Source organism: Arachis hypogaea, chromosome 16 (assembly GCF_003086295.3).
Source record: "Arachis hypogaea cultivar Tifrunner chromosome 16, arahy.Tifrunner.gnm2.J5K5, whole genome shotgun sequence".
Taxonomy (NCBI): domain Eukaryota; kingdom Viridiplantae; phylum Streptophyta; class Magnoliopsida; order Fabales; family Fabaceae; genus Arachis; species Arachis hypogaea.
Window position 1 is genome coordinate 204786 of NC_092051.1, and position 18057 is coordinate 222842.

The window sequence follows — 18057 nt, forward strand, 5'->3', positions numbered from 1 at the left end:
TACTGGATTGGTCTAATGTTGCTGAGAAGAAAGGAAAAATGGAGAAAAAAAAATGAGAAGAAATTGAAATTGAAATTGAAATGTACTAATAAACATGTTGAAATACAATAATAAACACTCATATATGGTATGGTGTTAGCTAATCCTCCCTTCATTTCATTTCAAAATAAGTTTCGCTTCCACCCTTTTAGTTCATTAAAAATTGAATGGGACTTGTCTAGATACACATGGTCTATACTCTATATATTTCATGGTGATCACGATAGACTTGCCATGAACAATCTAAACAATTTATTTATTTATTTGGTGAAGATCAAAACACCTAATAATATTGATAGACCTCATATATTTTATTTCATGGTGATAGCGATAGACCTCCCTCAAATGAAGGTAGTATTTGAACCCTTTCTTTTTTAAAGTACAGCATAGCTTAATTAATAAAGTAATAAATACAATTAGTCAGTAGAGGGAGAAATACTCAGTTTGGTCTCTAAAGTTATACTTGAATCTCAATTTAGTCCTTGAAATTTTAATTGTTTCAAGGTGAAAACTCAGGTGAAGTTGATATCTGAGAACTTCACGTGAAGTCGATTGCACCTAAGTTTTCACCTTATTTCAATTTAATTCCTAAATATTTCAAATTTTAATCATATTAGTCTCTATAGTAATTTCTATTACAAAATTAATTAAAAAATTTAGAAAATAAATTGAGACCATTAAAATTTTAAAAATTAAATTAATGTTCGAATATAATTTTAGGGACTAAATTGAGGAGCGTAGAGCGTCGTATGCTAGAATATAGGTTGTTCTAAATCCGAGCTAAAAAAATTTGATATGAAAGTAAAATGAGTGATATACTTTAATATTATAATTTTTAGTATTTTTTAAAATTGTGGGAGTACACAAATCGGACCATCCGATTTGTGTTTAAAAATTGAAAAAATTCAGAATACACAAATCGGACCCTTCAAGTACACAAATCGAATCCTCCTCAATTATAAGAGCCTGAGCCTATATCTATTTTATAATAGGTCAGGTCAGGCCAGGCCAAACACAGATCAGACTGCAGATTCCTGACAGACCGCTGGCCTTTATCCACCCCTACTCCCATCATACCGTCCCATTTACTTACTCCATATCAAAATAAAAAAAAGTGCCAAATCCGAAGGAAATTGAGTGGGAAAATTATACGAGTTACCGATTAATATTTAAAAGCCCCTCCATAAATAAGTTTATGTAGCCAAACAAATATGCTCTGTCGTTCAGAGAGAGAGAGTCCACGTGACACGTGCAAGGAAAGATACCCTGCTGAGGTGAAGAGGAACTGAGGAAGGGGCCGAAAGGGGGAAGGAAGGCATAATACTTCGGTATGGTTAATGGTTAGAGTGAAAATCAAGAAAACTGCAAGAAAGGAAGGCAGCCCACAACACTCAACCCTCATACCTTTTCCATTTTATTTTATTTTTTTTTTTCATTTTTCGCCCTGTCGCGTGGCGTGGTGGTGCAGCGTCATTTCTATCTTGATTTCCTTTACCAGTTTACCTTAAACAGAAACCACCACAACACCACGACACATAAGTAGAAAGTCGGTAGATAAATCATAGATCTACGACTACACTCACTAGGCTTCAGTAACCACACCTTCACTACACCTGGCCTTATTCCTCCTTTTATTCCTTCTTATTTATTACTTATTCTATATTTTACTTTGTAAATTATCTCTGTATATTGTATTGGATCATTAATTCACTATCACCACCATCCATTATTGGGGGAGAGAGTGAGCTTAATGCTGCCTTCATGTTTCCCTCCCTTTTCCTGGATGGCACTTGCGCTGTTATCAATTACTTAATTTAATTAAATATTGAATTACAACTGATAAAACAACTTATTAGTTAATTTTTTTATCATACCAAATTGCTCGCTATTCTTTTCTCGCAAGCTAGTAAGACCAGAAAACAAAGAGCAACTGAGGAAGCCAAGCGGCGAGAGAGAGAGAGAGAGGAGCCTATGGCGCTTCAGCGGCGGCGCCACAACAATTACCAACGCATTCGCATCCGCCTCTTGATTCCTCTGATTTCAGGCGTCGCCGCTGCTCTTCTGGTTCTCTTCTCTCTCCTTTCCATTCTGGCTCCTTCCCCCAACGACACCGATCATCTGCGCCACTTCTACACCTCCTCGGTCAGTACTAGCTAATTAAATTCACATTTCATAAAATTGGATACTCTTTCGATGCGACTTGCTCACCCGCTTTCTCTTCTCTTCTATCTATTTAATAATAGCTTAACGCTCCGCCGGATGATGCAATTACAACTCCCGTTTTCCGCGTTCCGGTTAGGGTTCTTCTTATCTCTCCTTTGCCTAATCAGCTTCTGCTTGTTTCTATTGGATCTTAATTCCTTAGTTGTGTTTTCTTTGTTTTGATATGATGAGCAGAGAGGTGGAGGAAAGATGGATCGCCATGTCTGGAGTTCTAGAAACTCCGAACACTTCCACGGCTGCAGCGATGCGGGCAACAAGTTTCCAAGTGCGTATTTCACTGCAATGTTTATATTCGCATTGATTACACATCACTTCACTAATAAGTGTTCTCTCTCTCTCTTTATCTCTCTCAATACATGTATAATTGTATAAATGTACCTGTTACAGATAACTTTGTTTTTCTCATGGCAGAGGCTCAAGTTATTACACAACCTAACAGATATTTGATGATTGCAACAAGTGGAGGCTTGAATCAACAGAGAACTGGGGTATTTTTCTATCTATCCCTTTTATGGCAAACCGAGTATTTGATGCTTGGCTTTTGTTTACACTCCATCATGTTTTAAACCTTTTACCTTCTATTTATGTGATTATAGTTATATGTATAATATTTTTGAAATAAAAGAAGTGAAATGAATTAAAAGTAGAAACAAAATCAAAATCAGAGAGTTTAATGCAACAGGATAGCTGTTTCGATTGCTTATTGCTTGCAAGTTATCAACATACTCAGCTGTTAATGACAACTATTTTATATCTGCAACTGCCAGATTACAGATGGTGTTGTTGCTGCGCGTATCTTGAATGCTACACTTGTTATTCCCAAATTGGATCAAAAATCGTTCTGGAAAGACTCTAGGTCAGTTATGGAAGGACTTTTTGTTATCTGGTCCGTCCGTGTGTGTAGCTATGCTTTTGTAATTCAAATGCGCCATCTGAGTATCCAAATGTCAGTGTAGCTAGCAACTTTTTAATTGTGAAATGATGTCATGCTTTTTCTTTTGCAGTAACTTCTCAGAAATTTTTGATGTTGATTGGTTTATCTCATACTTGTCAAAGGATGTAAAAATCATCAAGCAACTCCCAAGAAGAGGTGGGAAAACATTATCTTCGTACAACATGCGTGTTCCAAGGAAGTGTAATGAAAGATGTTACGTAAATCGTATATTACCTGTACTCCTGAAAAAGCATGTAAGTCTTTTATGCCCTGTCTGAAATTTCTTAAATGCAGAAATATTGCCTACTTGTTTAAAATTCTTTCCTTAACTGGAACAAGTCATCTTTACCCTTTGGCTTGATTATTATTATTATTTGCTGTCTGGAAGATGTCATATGCTCAAATCTAGATCCTCACCATGATTAGATAACTCGTGTTACTCCCTTGTTTCATCAATCTAGGTTATTGGTTCATAGCTAGTTAGACCAAATCCTGAAGGTTCATAACCTGTAGCCTTCTTAAAATTGTAATTGCTGTGGTTCCATTCTTTAATTTTTAAAAGCAGTTTTGCCACTTGAAACCTCAAGAAATTTGAGGAAGTCTGTGGATGCATGAGAACACTATTTAGCCTCGGCTGCTGCTTTTATTGCTTAATGAAAACCCCTGTTCCTCTGGGGTATCATTTGCATTTCATTGCCATATAATAATTAGTTGAATTGTTTGAGTTTGAACTTTGAATCGATTTATATTTTATGGAAGCCAAGTCAAACCTCTTCACATTCAGATCTAAGTAATACTATTAAGTTTTAATCAATTTACGGATTGTTTAGGGTATTTTGTTACCCCCTGCAAAGTATTTAGTTTGCTTCTTTTTGTTGCAGGCTGTTCAACTCAGCAAGTTTGACTACAGGCTTGCAAACAGGTTGGATACAGAATATCAGAAACTGAGATGTAGAGTTAATTACCATGCTTTAAGGTTTACCAATCCAATATTTTCAATGGGTGAAAAATTGGTTCATCGAATGAGGATGAGAAGCAAGCACTATATTGCATTGCACCTAAGGTAGTATTCACATTTGAATTTGATCCTATATAGCCTGTACGTGATCACAAAAAGAGTTAACCCACAGATGCCCTCAGGCGCTGATGAAAATATCTTCGGTTTATGTTAATAACAAAAGTACCGTCAAAATGTTTAAAAATGTGATAGTAGGACCTAGATGTGAAGAAAGACCATCTCCGATAACGTAAACGATTGAGGTGGCAACCGACAATGCTTATGTGGCTTCCGTTCGGCGGACATGTTGTTTGCCAGATCAGCATTTCCGTTAATAAAGATGACTTTTTGTCACATTTATGTACTTTTGTCATGTGTTTAAATATTTTGAGAGTATTTTTGTTGATAATATAAATCAAGGCATTTTTGTTGGCGACCGAATAATTTGCTGGTATTTTTGGTGTTAATCCCTACTAAAAATCTCAGGTATATTGTAGCACAAATGCGAGTCTCTCTGCTTTTAGCAAGCATTTTTTTCTTGTGAATATTCCTGCCGATTTTTTTTTAACCAAATGTGCTATCTAAACATAATCTTATGATATCCAATTCCATCTATTTGTCCTATTTTGAAACAAAAGAGTAACCAATATCATGTAGGATTGTTGTTCTTACTAGAATGCGGTATTTGCAAGTAGTCAAGTATTACAAAGTCAAATTGGGCCAGTGGCCAGCCATCCTCTCTAACCATGCTATTGGAATATCTGACCACCAATGGGACAATTGCTGTGAAAGAGTTTGATTGACATGATTGCATTAACAAAGATTTTGTTTATTGAAACGTGGACAAGTAGCAATGACTTTTTTGTGTTGCTGCAGTTAACTAGGTGAAATAACTATTGCCAGAGTTCATTAATCTCGCTGAATTTTTTCTACAGGTTTGAACCTGATATGCTTGCATTTTCTGGATGTGATTATGGTGGTGGAGAGAAGGAGCAAAAGGAACTGGGCACTATAAGGAGGAGATGGAAAACACTGCATGTAAGGCTTGCATGTTTAATGTTGTTACTCATTACAAACCTCAATTATTAGGAGATCTTGAAAATTCCATAATGTATTATTGTATTATTTAGTCTTCTACTTTGTATGCTTGACAGCACATGCAAGCACATGATAGTGGTAGTCAATATTAATTTTGTTAGAATTATACCGGAGATAAAACCCAACTGGATGTTTTTTCAGAAAATGAGTTTGGGCACTGGTGTAGCGGTGTTAATGACTGATTATTTGTTTGTAGCAAAAGGCATAATGTTGTGAATAGAAAATCTTTCTATGTTTGCATTTGAAAGTTTATTCAGAATTATGGATATAGACTATAGACTAGTAAAAACAATTGAGAAATATTGAAATGCAGAGAAGCAATCCTGATAGGCAAAGGAGACAGGGGAAATGCCCGTTAACCCCAGAAGAAGTTGGACTCATGCTAAGAGCATTGGGGTATGGCTCTGATGTTCATATATATGTTGCATCAGGGGAAGTATATGGAGGGGAGGAAACATTGGCACCTCTCAAAGCATTGTTTCCCAATTTCCACTCAAAGGACACCATTGCTACGAAAGAAGAATTAGAGCCATTTTCTCCATTTTCTTCTCGCATGGCTGCACTTGACTTCATTGTTTGTGATGAAAGTGATGTATTTGTGACAAACAACAATGGTAATATGGCTAAAATATTAGCTGGAAGAAGGTATGTCAGGTTTTTTCTTCTCCTGTTTATCGTTACTAACGTGCTGCCTGATCAACTTTTTGAGCACTTCTTTGTAGGAGATACTTTGGGCACAAGCCTACCATTCGTCCAAATGCAAAAAAGCTCTACCGTTTGTTCTTGAACAGAAACAATTTGACTTGGGAAGTTTTTGCTTCTAGTGTCCGTACTTTCCAGAAAGGCTTCATGGGGGAGCCAAAGGAAGTTAGACCAGGTAGAGGTGGGTTTCATGAGAATCCATCTACCTGCATATGCGAGGATTCTGTAACCAAAGTGGAGAAAATATCTGGACCTAGAAAATATGGGAAGGATAACACGAATAGGAAAAATGTAACAAATAATGATCAGGATGTGGATGATGAGTCTGAATGGCCTGACATGGATGATGATGAAGATCAGGGTGATGAGAAGGGGATGTTCAATGAAACAATTTCGGACTATGAAGCTCTGAACTCTGAGGATCCTGAGTTGGAAGAAATTCTGTCAGATTAGTGAAAGGTCCTTTTTAAGGACAGCTGTCTTCTTGACGCTTCCATTGTGATTTGTTGCCGCCTCATGCTGCCTTCAGCTGCTGCTGCTGCTTGAGAGTTGCATCATATATAAACACAAGAAACAGAATGATATAATTAAAAAAAAATGAAAAGGAAAAGAACTCCCATATGTCTTGCTCAATACTGGCTTCGTAGGGACATAATTGCCTATTTTCATGCTGAATGGAGTGTCTGGATGTCAATTTAAATCTGAAGGGGTCCGAGATCAAATATAACCAATAGAGGAATAGGAGGAAATCTAGCCAGCATATAGCTGCAGAAAGAAAATGAGTTTGGTTGTCTTTATAGAAATAGGGAAATCACTACAGTTGATAGGCGGTGTATATCTTTATTCAGAAAATTTGTTATAGGTGATAGACTTTGTAAATCTTTCAATTTTTTTTAACCCCCTATTGTTGGGGTAGATTTTGTCAAAATTTTCCGCCTGGAACGGGATGCTAAGTGTTCTTTTTAGTCTTTCTATCATTGTGTTGTCTTCATGGGTGATAATTTGGTCTTGATTCTGACTAGTGCATGCCCCGTGCAGCGACGCATGGGAATGCTAAACTAAATCACCTTTATCAGTTAATATAATAGAAGTCATACTAAAATTACAATAACACATGTATTATCATTCTTAATTACACATGTATTATCATTCTTAATTTTTTTATTAGATATGTGTCACGCATAATTGTACATTATACCTTCACACACCAAATAAAAATAAAGATATTATATAATTTATTTATATTTTAAATAACTTAATCTAAAAATTATATATGAAAAATTCTTATAAATAATAATAGAAACATGTAATATAAATTACAAATATAAAAAAAATACCAAAATTGATAAATTATAAATTTTTACATCTCATTCTCCTCAAAATGTTATTAAATATTATATAGCTATATGATGTTAAATTTAATGTTAATTTATATAATTATATGAATTCTTATTAGTATAAGTAATTTATCAACTCAAAAAATACGGCACCCTATTATATTATAAAACATCAATCTACAGTCCTCGCTTCACTTCAATACTTATGTTTGCTTTATTCTTTGTGCCACAATTTGTTAAAGCCATCCACTATACCTATTCATTCTTATTGTTTAGTGTCTTTTATTCTCACTTTTTTCTTAGTTTATACTTCCTTTTACATTTGAATTCAACACACAGCATTTTGAAACTCTTATGCTGTGATTATGGTCTTATTTCTTAAAAACCGTTGTTCCCAACTTGTTACACTTACACCATTAATCCAATTCACCGTAATTTTGTTATCCAAAAATAGTTTCAACTCCTGTTTCTGTAAATCCGCCTCCTCCACCATAAATTAGATCTCGCTTAATCCAACCAACAACATATCTCTCTCTTCTTGCTTTTAAAGATTAACTCAACGTGTAGAATAATATGTTCTAATGAATGAAGTAGTAAAAGAAAGAACTATTTTAATATTTTAGGAACAAACATTTAAAAAAAATTTTAAAAATTCTTTAAATGCATGATATAAATAATTTTTAACACTGTCTTGAATACGATGATAAAATTTTAAATAAGGATGTAATTAATCAGTTATAAATATAATCCCGACAAAATAATCCATAATAAAAATCTATAAATTTGACCAAAAAAACGTGACTACCTTGTATGATTTGTTTTTAAATTAAAAAAAAAAAGTAAAACGGATAAGCGAAAGAAGTTGTTCTAAAAATGAACAATTAAAAAAAACTCAATCCCAACCTCATTTATTCCCATGCCATGCAAACCAAATCAATTAAAAAAATTCATGACATATCACAAAATTTAGAACTTTAATTGACCTCTTTAAATTCTTACAAATGGTTTTAAATAATGAAGTATGTTAGTAATGAACAAATAATCAAGTCACAAAAATAATGCAGATACTAACTCTGACTAAGCATGTTTAATAGTCATATTTACGGATAATTTCAGATAAATACTAAAAGTGAAAGCAACCACGTATAAAAGAAAATTAAATTTAATCTCTTCTCTAAGGCTCAATTAACTTGATCTGTATTCCTCTCACTTATATCCAATTATAATCGTCATCCATGACCTATTATATTTGTGTTTGTACGTAATGGGCTGAACCTGAAAAAAGAAAATAATGCACAATAAGAATATTTAAAAAAGAAAAATTGCAGAATCTTATAAATATGCTAACATCACCAAAATTAATATTGTACTACACATTTTTTTTGAGCTTTTTTGTACCTATAATACACCGATGCTATCAAATTTTTCTAACACATTTACACAAAATTAAAATTCAATCATACACTCTGAATCACCTAAAAGCCATATAAATACAATAAGAATTGATATATGTGATTTGATCCAAGATTCACATGAACATTTTAATGTTGTCTTTATAACATGATAAGGTTAGAATAAAAATCAAAATATAGAATAAAATATATTGTACAGAAAGAAAAAATAGAGAGATAATTAAGTCATTCAACAGCTAAAAATGAAAAGTAAATAAACAAATAATAGTAATAATGAATAAATTGAGTAAAAAAATGATGAAGAGAAAATAAAAGAAACAAAAACATATTTTATAAGTTTTGCAATATATTATCACCAGAAATTTGGTACATTATTACTCCCTAAGCTATCCTTGATTTTGCCTGAGTAATACCGAATTAGAAAAAATACTAAAATCAGGAGAAAATATTAGTGCAAATACAAATTATGCATCTACTTAATAGAATTTTAACTTTATTTTATTATAGTTTAGGAACCACAATAATGGAGACAAAAAATAGATCTTTAGAATAGTTAAAAGACAACTAAAAACCAAATTTTTTCAGTTTATTGATCATCTTCCCCCTCTTAATTCATTAAAGATGACTTACAATACATGTTGACCTCGACTTCTGAAGTCATAGATTTCACTTCTATAATTTAACTTAAAAATTTCTATTAAAAATACAGTCTCTGCATCTTGAACGTGTAATACTGCTATTTGATATTGATTCTTATACTTCATATTTTCATTCATTAAAAAGCCTTATCATTTATAATTATTTGTCAAATCACCTTAGAAAAGCTCATATAAAAAAAGAGCAGAAGCACGTAATAAGCCAAGCATTAACACGAAATTCAATCAAATAAATGTATTTTAGTAAACAAATAAATTTCTATTACTTGGTCTACAGAATAATTTGCAATTTCTCTTCCCCGTTCGTTTTCATGAACTCCGCATAAAGCATCTAGTATTTAGAGTAGTTGGCACACATAATCAGCTATCTTTCATAAAGTTTCACAACTTATGAGAGTTATAGAAATAGAAGATTTTGTAGCCATTAGTTTTCAGCAATAAATAAATAATTAAAATGAAAAAGTTGGTAATGTTTATTGAGAATATTATGCAAAAAATAAATATGACCTCGTTAAAAACAAAAATCATATTTTGGTGACATCCCACAATTTTTAATTTGCAAAAAAAAAAAAATCTAAAAGTGATTGAAGATTTTTCTTTAAAAACTTTATGAGGTGGCTATGCTAAAAATAATAAAAGATAGAGTGAATACTCCATTCGACCCCTGACAATTATCTCGAAAGGACAACGAGGCCCAAAAAAAAAAAAACATCCAATCCGGCCCCTGATAATTTTTTTTGGGACTGATTAGCCCCTATGCCAAAAAAAATAACATTAAACTTTTTTTGGTACAAGGGCCTCGTTGTCTTTTCGAAGTAATTGTCAGGGGCCGGGTTGGGTTTTTTTTTGTCAGGAGTCGGGTTGGGATTTTTTTTTGTCAGAGACCTCGTTGTCTTTCGAGGTAATTGTGAGGGGCTGATTTGGATTTTATTCTAAAAGATATGGTGTATACATTGTCTTGGAAACTCCTTTGTCAAGAACTTCGTTATACTGTCAAAACATGAAATTCAAAACCAATAATCAAATAAGGCCCTTGCTGGTGTAATAATGTATAAATTACTTTAAAAATGAAAAGTCAAAATCTGAAGAGTTAGTTAACGTGTATTTTCTATCCCTTTATACTCATCAAATGCTCTAAAAATCTAATTCCATTGATTATTGAAGCTTATGCCATATAATTTGAACAAAAATAAAAAATTTCTAAAGCTGACACAACATAAACTGTATAATACATTAATAGACATAATCAATCAAAACATAGTACTCCCAATACATAATCAGTTGCATGATCAAATTTCCAACCAAGTAATAAGAAGGCATGATACATGGTATATGAAATAAAATATCATTCAATAACTAACTATTGGCTTCTAAACAACACACTGAATCAAGTAATAAGAAGCACAAAAAATAAAAAAATGACTATTTAAAAATTAAAACAAACCTACATGAAATTAGTTTTATTGTTTTCAATGGATATGATTCGGTATACTCGAAAGACACCTTGGGTACAATATTGACGATCTAACAAGGATGATTCTCAGTAAATTTCTACTTACTGCTCTCATCTTTTATGGAATCGATCCCCTTTTACTTTTTTTGAATATAAATCAATGATGAAATTCTAAATTAAGAAGGAATGTTACCATACAAATAAAATAAAATAAAATAAACTAATAATTTTCTATGAGAAGTATCAATTTGCTATTTTATAGAAAAACAAAAACAAAGAATAAATCAAATGTTTACCACAAAAACAGAGTACCTAAAAATAATTATCAAATTTGTCTTATCACGTGCTTTTGTAAAGTAGAAGTGTGCCATAGTCATTCACTTATCATTAAGGGCCTGTTTAGAAAACTCTAGAAGTAGCTTTTTTTAACTTTTGACTTATAAAAAGTAGTAGTATTAATGTCGGGTGCAATTTTCAAAATCAAATTACAACTTTCTAAGAAGCTATTTTGGAGTTTATAGAGAAGTTAAAAAAAATGACTTCTCTCATAATACTTCTACTTTTCATTACATTTCTTTAAAATAAGCATTTTTAGAGTTAAAAATCCAAACACAAAATAACTTATTTATAAGTTACTTTTAACAGAGTCATTTATTGTTTATCAAAAGGAGCTTAATTAAGTTAGTTACCCAAACTGGACCTAAACAAAAGAGAAGTGTTTGGTCATATAAATATTTTTTTAATAAATTAACATGATTCTAATTCTTAAAATTGATGCAGGATTTTATTTTTTAAGACAAAAAAAAAAAAGAAAAAAACATGTAAACTAAGCTTTTGCATTATACTTGTAATTTTGGATGTTCATTTGCTAAAGCATCTACTTAGAGTGATTTGTCAACTTTTTACTTGCTTACTAATTGCATCATAATTAATACACCAAGGTGTAAAAATCTATTTTGATAAACTCATGACTCATGAGTGCATCCATCAAAAGCATAGTTAATATAAATGTCTCTTTTTAGAATAGTAGAAAATCTGGAATAATTTACATATGATCAAAGAATTCATATTTTATAAGAATAGAAAAAAGAACAACATATTACATTGAGTGCACAACTAATTCTCTTATATAATCAGAGACTATAAATATAAGAGACAGCAAAAAAATTATTTTAGAACTCACATTATCTGATATTGACAGAGACTTGAATAAAGGTGATAGAGAACCGTGCATTAAGTTGTTGTAGAAATTGTGAGAAGGCCATTTTAACATTATATTCTTGATTGTTGATCAATGGAAGGGTAATATACATGAATAGAAGATAATACTTCAATATTACTTCATGTTGGTTCTGACTCTAACAAATATTTTGAGCTCATTCCATTATCAAATGCAGTTACCTATAAATAAACACACACAAAATAAAATAAAATACATCAGTTAGTAGAATTATCAAAACTTATAGTGCAAATCTCAAAAAATAGTGAACTCATAAACTAACCAGATTAGTTTTTGATTCTTCAAGACCAGAAAATAAGTCCAAAATTTCTATCTTTAGCAGCTGCTTGTCTTCTGAGTTTTGCTGCCTGTACAAAATTGTTGGTTTAAAATATCTATGACTATACACTAAGCAAGCACATAAGAAAAGAAACCAAATATAAATAAAGTTTCAATTTGCAAATACAACAACCAAATTAAATTAAAGCAGGTTCTAGCTAGCTGCTCAATAACTAAATTCTCTATCAAACTTTGAGAATTGAATATGTGAACCATATTTGATCTTCAAAAGTATAGGGCATTCAATGAGATTTGAATTAGAAGTATTATTCACACACATGTAAATGCCGAGTTCCTATTGCACTCATTCTTGGAGTAAAACTTGTTCCGTGCCTCTTTTATTTTATAGCACCTTAAATGCTCTCTATGTTGTAAACTCTATCATCTAATTCAATCCCTACGACACATTTTCATCCAATCATTACAATATGTTTCACTAATTTAATGAAGGTAAAATGATAAATTATATTTAATAATTCTTAACTTGGCAATATTATTACATACATGAATAAAAAAATAAAATAAAATATTCAATCACTAAAAACAAAGCAGTGTGTAACACCTTACCACACAAAGTTTTATACCTAGGATGTAAAACAGAGGATTCTTATCAGTGAACTTCACACCAGAGCGTGTTTTTCTCTTAATTGATCCTCTGTGATGTACCAACACTACAAAACTCTCCTCACTAGCCATTTTGTCACTCTAATGAGATCAATTCACGTTCACACCATATATATACACGTCTGGCCCTGTATAATTCGAAATAGCATAATTCGAATTACTAAGAGTAGCGTGTGTGTAATTTGAATCACCTTAATTCAAATTAGTGTGTGTAATTCAAATCAGGTTGATTCGAATTAGTGTTTGTGTGTAATTCAAATCAGTGTGATTCAAATTACATTAAATGTTTAATTCGTATTTAACTAATTCGAATACGTATAGATGTGCTTCTGGTTGATTCTTGTATCAATTCTCAATTTGGCTGATTTGTACAATTTTAGTGTGTCATTGGCTTATTTCAACGTTTTACCCCTAAATTAATGAACGACTCTCTATATATTGTTTTATTCTCTATCCCAAAGTAGACGTTGATTTTCGAGAAAATATTATATATATGGTTCTATATCTAGTTCGGATACGTCTCAGTCCTATATATATATAATTGGTGTTTGTTTTCACATACTAAGATTGGAAAATTATGATTTAGTATTGTAGTTTGGGACATAAATTTTTAATTTTTTTAATATTTTTAAAAAATAAAGATACAGAGAATTAAAATTTTTAAAAATCGAAATTACAATTTTAGTAATATTTTTTATAATAAATTTAACTAAGAATATTTATTTTATTTTTATATTTATTTTGAATAAAACAAATACTAAAATATAATTTAATCATATATATTTTACACTAAATATAATATAAAAATTTAATTTATTTCAATTTTTTAATTTTTGTTTTTCAATCTCTATCTTATAGAGTAACATGCAAACAAAATTAAGTGAGTTGGAATTCCATCGAAAATATTCTTTTGAGGAAGAGACGCATATCTGATTTCCCATCTGGCCAAATCTATGCATCGTTTCCATTGCCATCATCCTAAATCATGATGCCTTCGTTCACCAAAAAAAGTATCACAATGCATTCGTAATAACTTTAGGATTATCTTTTTTGTCATTTTAAATTAATTACTTTTGCACTTACTGAAATCAAATTATGATCTTTGGATTCATTCATTCAGCTTTGCATGATAAATCATAAAGTTAAGGCTCTTTGCCTCATGCTTTGCACAATAATGATTAGTATTTATGGCTAATTTGAAAACTAGAGAAAATTAACGGAATTATACTCCAGTTTCAATATAGCCACACAAAATATCTACTGTGGTCGTGGTTTCCCTTGCATTACTGATTGAATATATATATTATATTCAATAAAAAAATATTATATGTATACAAAAAATTAATATTATGTATTTTAATATAAATATATGAAAAATATTAAAAAATTATTAAAATTTATTATTTTAGACCATAAATTAATTATCAATGTTTAAAAGTGTGAATTAAAATATATTATTGAATTACTAAACTAAAACAAATTCGATTGATGATTAAAAGTGATGATAAAAAATATTAATTTTTAATTGTTTTCCAGTATTTTTAAAATATATATTTATTTTTTATATATATTTTATATGTATGATTGATATTTAGTGTATATTTAATATGATTGATATATAATGTATAAATTTAACAAATTTAGATTGATAATAAACTTATTCGTTTAAATAAGTGTTGATATTTAAATTTTGTTTTGTATATATAATAATTTATTGGCCGAATAGATTCTTAAGTGGAAATTAATTATTGGCATATTGGATTAATTAAGGGTATAAATTTAAAGAATGTGACACAAACTTTTATACACAAATGTCGGTGTGTGACTGAATAAATGTGCGTATATTTTAGCGGCCCTATTTCACCATTTACATGTAGATGTTAGAATGTAGGATGTAGACGAATTTTAAAAACTAAAAAGTAAAGTACTTTGACCCTAAGTATCAATTATTCAATTAGCATTTTTATGATAGCAAGCAATGGGTATAGGATGTTGTACGAGATTTTGCTGGTACGAATCGAAGAAAGGATCATAGATTTATCGGTGTTAGTGATGATGAGATTGGATTTTTAGAGTGGTAGGAAGTAATATCTATAAACATATGACTTTAAGTTAGAATGAGTCTGTTAAGTTAGAATGAGTCTAAAAAATATAAGTGAGAGTTATGAGTGTATAATATATATAAGAGAGTCTCTTATTTTTTTTATATCAATGTTGTGAGAACCGGATCGATCAATAAATCGGTAAGACAATTAATTTATTGGTTCAATAATCCAACCGAGATTCAATCGGTTTAATAAATATTAAATAAAATTATTAAAAATTAATATATGTAATGCTTGATCATTATCTAGTTGTTCTATATTTAAAAATAAAAATTTCTAATTAGTAACAATTACAATTGACAAACACAAATTTATACAAATTAAATACAGTTACAGTCAATGACTAAATATTGATTGTTGAACAGATTTACAGAAAATTTCTAATCACATCAAGAAGCCAACAATACATGCCGCACCAAAAAGTTTAAAATAGAAAATTATCAATTACATAAGGCATCAAAGTTCAGAAAACAAATTTAGAAGTCAGAATCCATACAATTAGACAATTAAATTAACAATTAACAATCAACAAAATTAATAAGTACCACAAAAAATTAATAGAATTATTTTAAAAGAGAAGGCGAGCTCGGCGATGACAACGACGCGGTGGGAGCTGCGGTGGTCAAACCCGTCGCTGCGGTGGCAATCTGAAAGGGGATGGATCCAAGATGGGAAAAAATTCGAATTTTTGAATTGAGAAAAAAGGAAAAAGGTATTTTAAAAAGAATAGAAAAAGAGGATACCTAATAGGTGAAGCGAGAGGTGGAAGCACCACAAAGAAGAGAGGAGAGGCTGAAGAGGCAACAGAAGAGGGGAAGTGAACTCAGGCACAGAGGAAATCGAAGACAGAGACTTGACGCACAAGAGAGAGAGGGATCGACGATGAAGACAGAGACACGATTTCAGGGTGGCCGACGACGACGAAGACAGAGGCGGCGACACCAACAGCAGCTCCGAGCAGACCTGGCGATGCGAGGTGAAGCGATCCAGGAGAAGAGGATCGCGACGGCGGGACTCGACGCTGGATGAGGAGAAGAGTTCGTTGGCGACGGCGGCGTTGGCCGTTGGCTGCTGCTGCTGGTTGGCTGGGAAAGAGAGAGGCTGCTAGGGTTTCGTCTTCTGTGGAGCTCAGAGAGAGAGAGAGGAGCTGGGTGGGGTGTGTGTGTGAGAGAGAAGAGCGTTTATCTTTATCCGTTGTTTATGTTTTTTTTTTCAAAATTGAAAATCGGAAAAAACTGTCCGGTTCACCGGTTAACCGCCAGTTTGACCGATTTTTTATTGGTTTTTTGTCAGACGATTTTTTATTTCAACCGAACTGGCTAGAAGACCGATTTCTGGTTAATCCAGTTGAACTGATCGGTCCGGTTTGGTTTTTAGAACAATATTTTATATAATTTTTGTCTTGTTATCTTATCTTATTTTTTAAGATAATAGAGGTATTTAAATTTAAAAGTTAGTTGGTGATTATTGATTTTTTACCAATTTGGACTGTAAAAAAGATTTGGATTTGAGAATCTGGTCATCGTTTGGCAGTTTTAGAGACTAGCATGTCAGACTCATAATAGATGTGTTTTGTTATTGTGATATGACTATGGAAATAATATAATTTTGGAGAGTGAAACTGTTTCTGCTCCAAGCAAGGTCACGAGCCGGTGAAGTGAAAGAACTGGAGATCTCAACTTCGAAGGTTATAAAATCAGGTCGGGAGGACAACCTGCAAGACACTTCGATACTAAAGTCAGTAGTGTATGAGGTAGCAAAGAATTTTTTCGTGTGTTTACCTGTTGCTGGACTCTTCCTTTTAACTCCTGTCTTTGGAGGTTGTCGTTTTCCAGCATTTAGTGCTCATTATAGTTGGGGTTCAGCGGTTACAAGATCGGGTGATCCGGCCGTTGCTGTTATCCCGTGAAGTCGGCTACGACCTCGATTGCTTCATCGGTTATGTTATCTTTTCCCCGGAACAGAAACATTTATTATCTTTTTAGTTTTTATATAATTTTTATCGATTGGTGTTTATTTATCAAGAACCCTAACAAAGTAGGTAAAATTTCATTCCTACATTTGTTATTTATGTCACGATCTTTTATAAATTGATACAAGTTTTACATAATAAATTAACATAAAAATATAACGTGTCTATTATTTATTATCATAGAAATCTAATTAATACTTTTTATTTTTTTAATGACTAATTAATTCAAGGGAGCCACTCAAATAAAGACGCTTAAAACGTCTTTTTTTTAAAGATATTTTTTAGTAATTAAAATTTAACATATATAATCGATTAAACTGTGTTATTTTTGTTAAAATTAGGTCAGATAAATTAATTTGACCGAAAAAATAGTGAATTAAATCTTGAAGTGGTCTAAATATTATTTTTTATAAAAAATTACTACAATATCTTTATTATAGAAAATGACTAAAATACTCCTATTTTATATATATATATATATTGAGAATTCTAAATTCTAGCCCTTTACTTCTCTGCCGTTATAGAATTAGGATTTAGAATTTTCAAAATTAATAATATATATATATATATAATAAGAATATTTTAGTCATTTTTTATAATAAGAGTATTATAGTTATTTTTTATAAAAAATAATATTTTACTTCTCTGCCGTTATAGGATTAGGATTTAAAATTTTCAAAATTAATAATATATATATATATAATAAGAATATTTTAGTTATTTTTTATAATAAGAGTATTATAGTTATTTTTTATAAAAAATAATATTAACTTAAACTGACTATTTTTCGGTCAAATTAATTTGTCTAGTCTAATTTTAACAAAAATAACATACTTTAATTGATTATATATATATATATATATATATATATATATATATAATTTTAATAATTAAAAAACATATTTAAAAAAACGTTTTAGACTTATTTATATAAGCGACTCTCTTAA

General features: G+C 31.1%; 1 protein-coding gene across 1 annotated transcript; it reads left to right on the top strand.

The window, feature by feature from the left end:
- Positions 1-1234: 1234 nt before the first annotated feature.
- LOC112754278 (O-fucosyltransferase 16-like) lies at positions 1235-6965 on the top strand. The gene is made up of 10 exons (XM_025801852.3): positions 1235-2181; positions 2283-2333; positions 2437-2527; positions 2674-2750; positions 3030-3118; positions 3267-3450; positions 4078-4259; positions 5129-5231; positions 5605-5936; positions 6014-6965. Exons 1-10 carry the CDS (start codon positions 2011-2013, stop codon positions 6444-6446), a joined length of 1713 nt encoding a protein of 570 aa, XP_025657637.1. The 5' UTR covers positions 1235-2010; the 3' UTR covers positions 6447-6965.
- Positions 6966-18057: the final 11092 nt, after the last annotated feature.

Excerpts from the sequence above, each read along its gene's own strand:
- LOC112754278 (XM_025801852.3), top strand. The coding sequence starts at position 2,011 with ATGGCGCTTCAGCGGCGGCGCCACAACAATTACCAACGCATTCGCATC. Across the intron at positions 4,260-5,128 it reads TATATTGCATTGCACCTAAG|GTTTGAACCTGATATGCTTG; the intron begins GTAGTATTCACA and ends TTTTTTCTACAG. Across the intron at positions 5,937-6,013 it reads AAAATATTAGCTGGAAGAAG|GAGATACTTTGGGCACAAGC; the intron begins GTATGTCAGGTT and ends ACTTCTTTGTAG.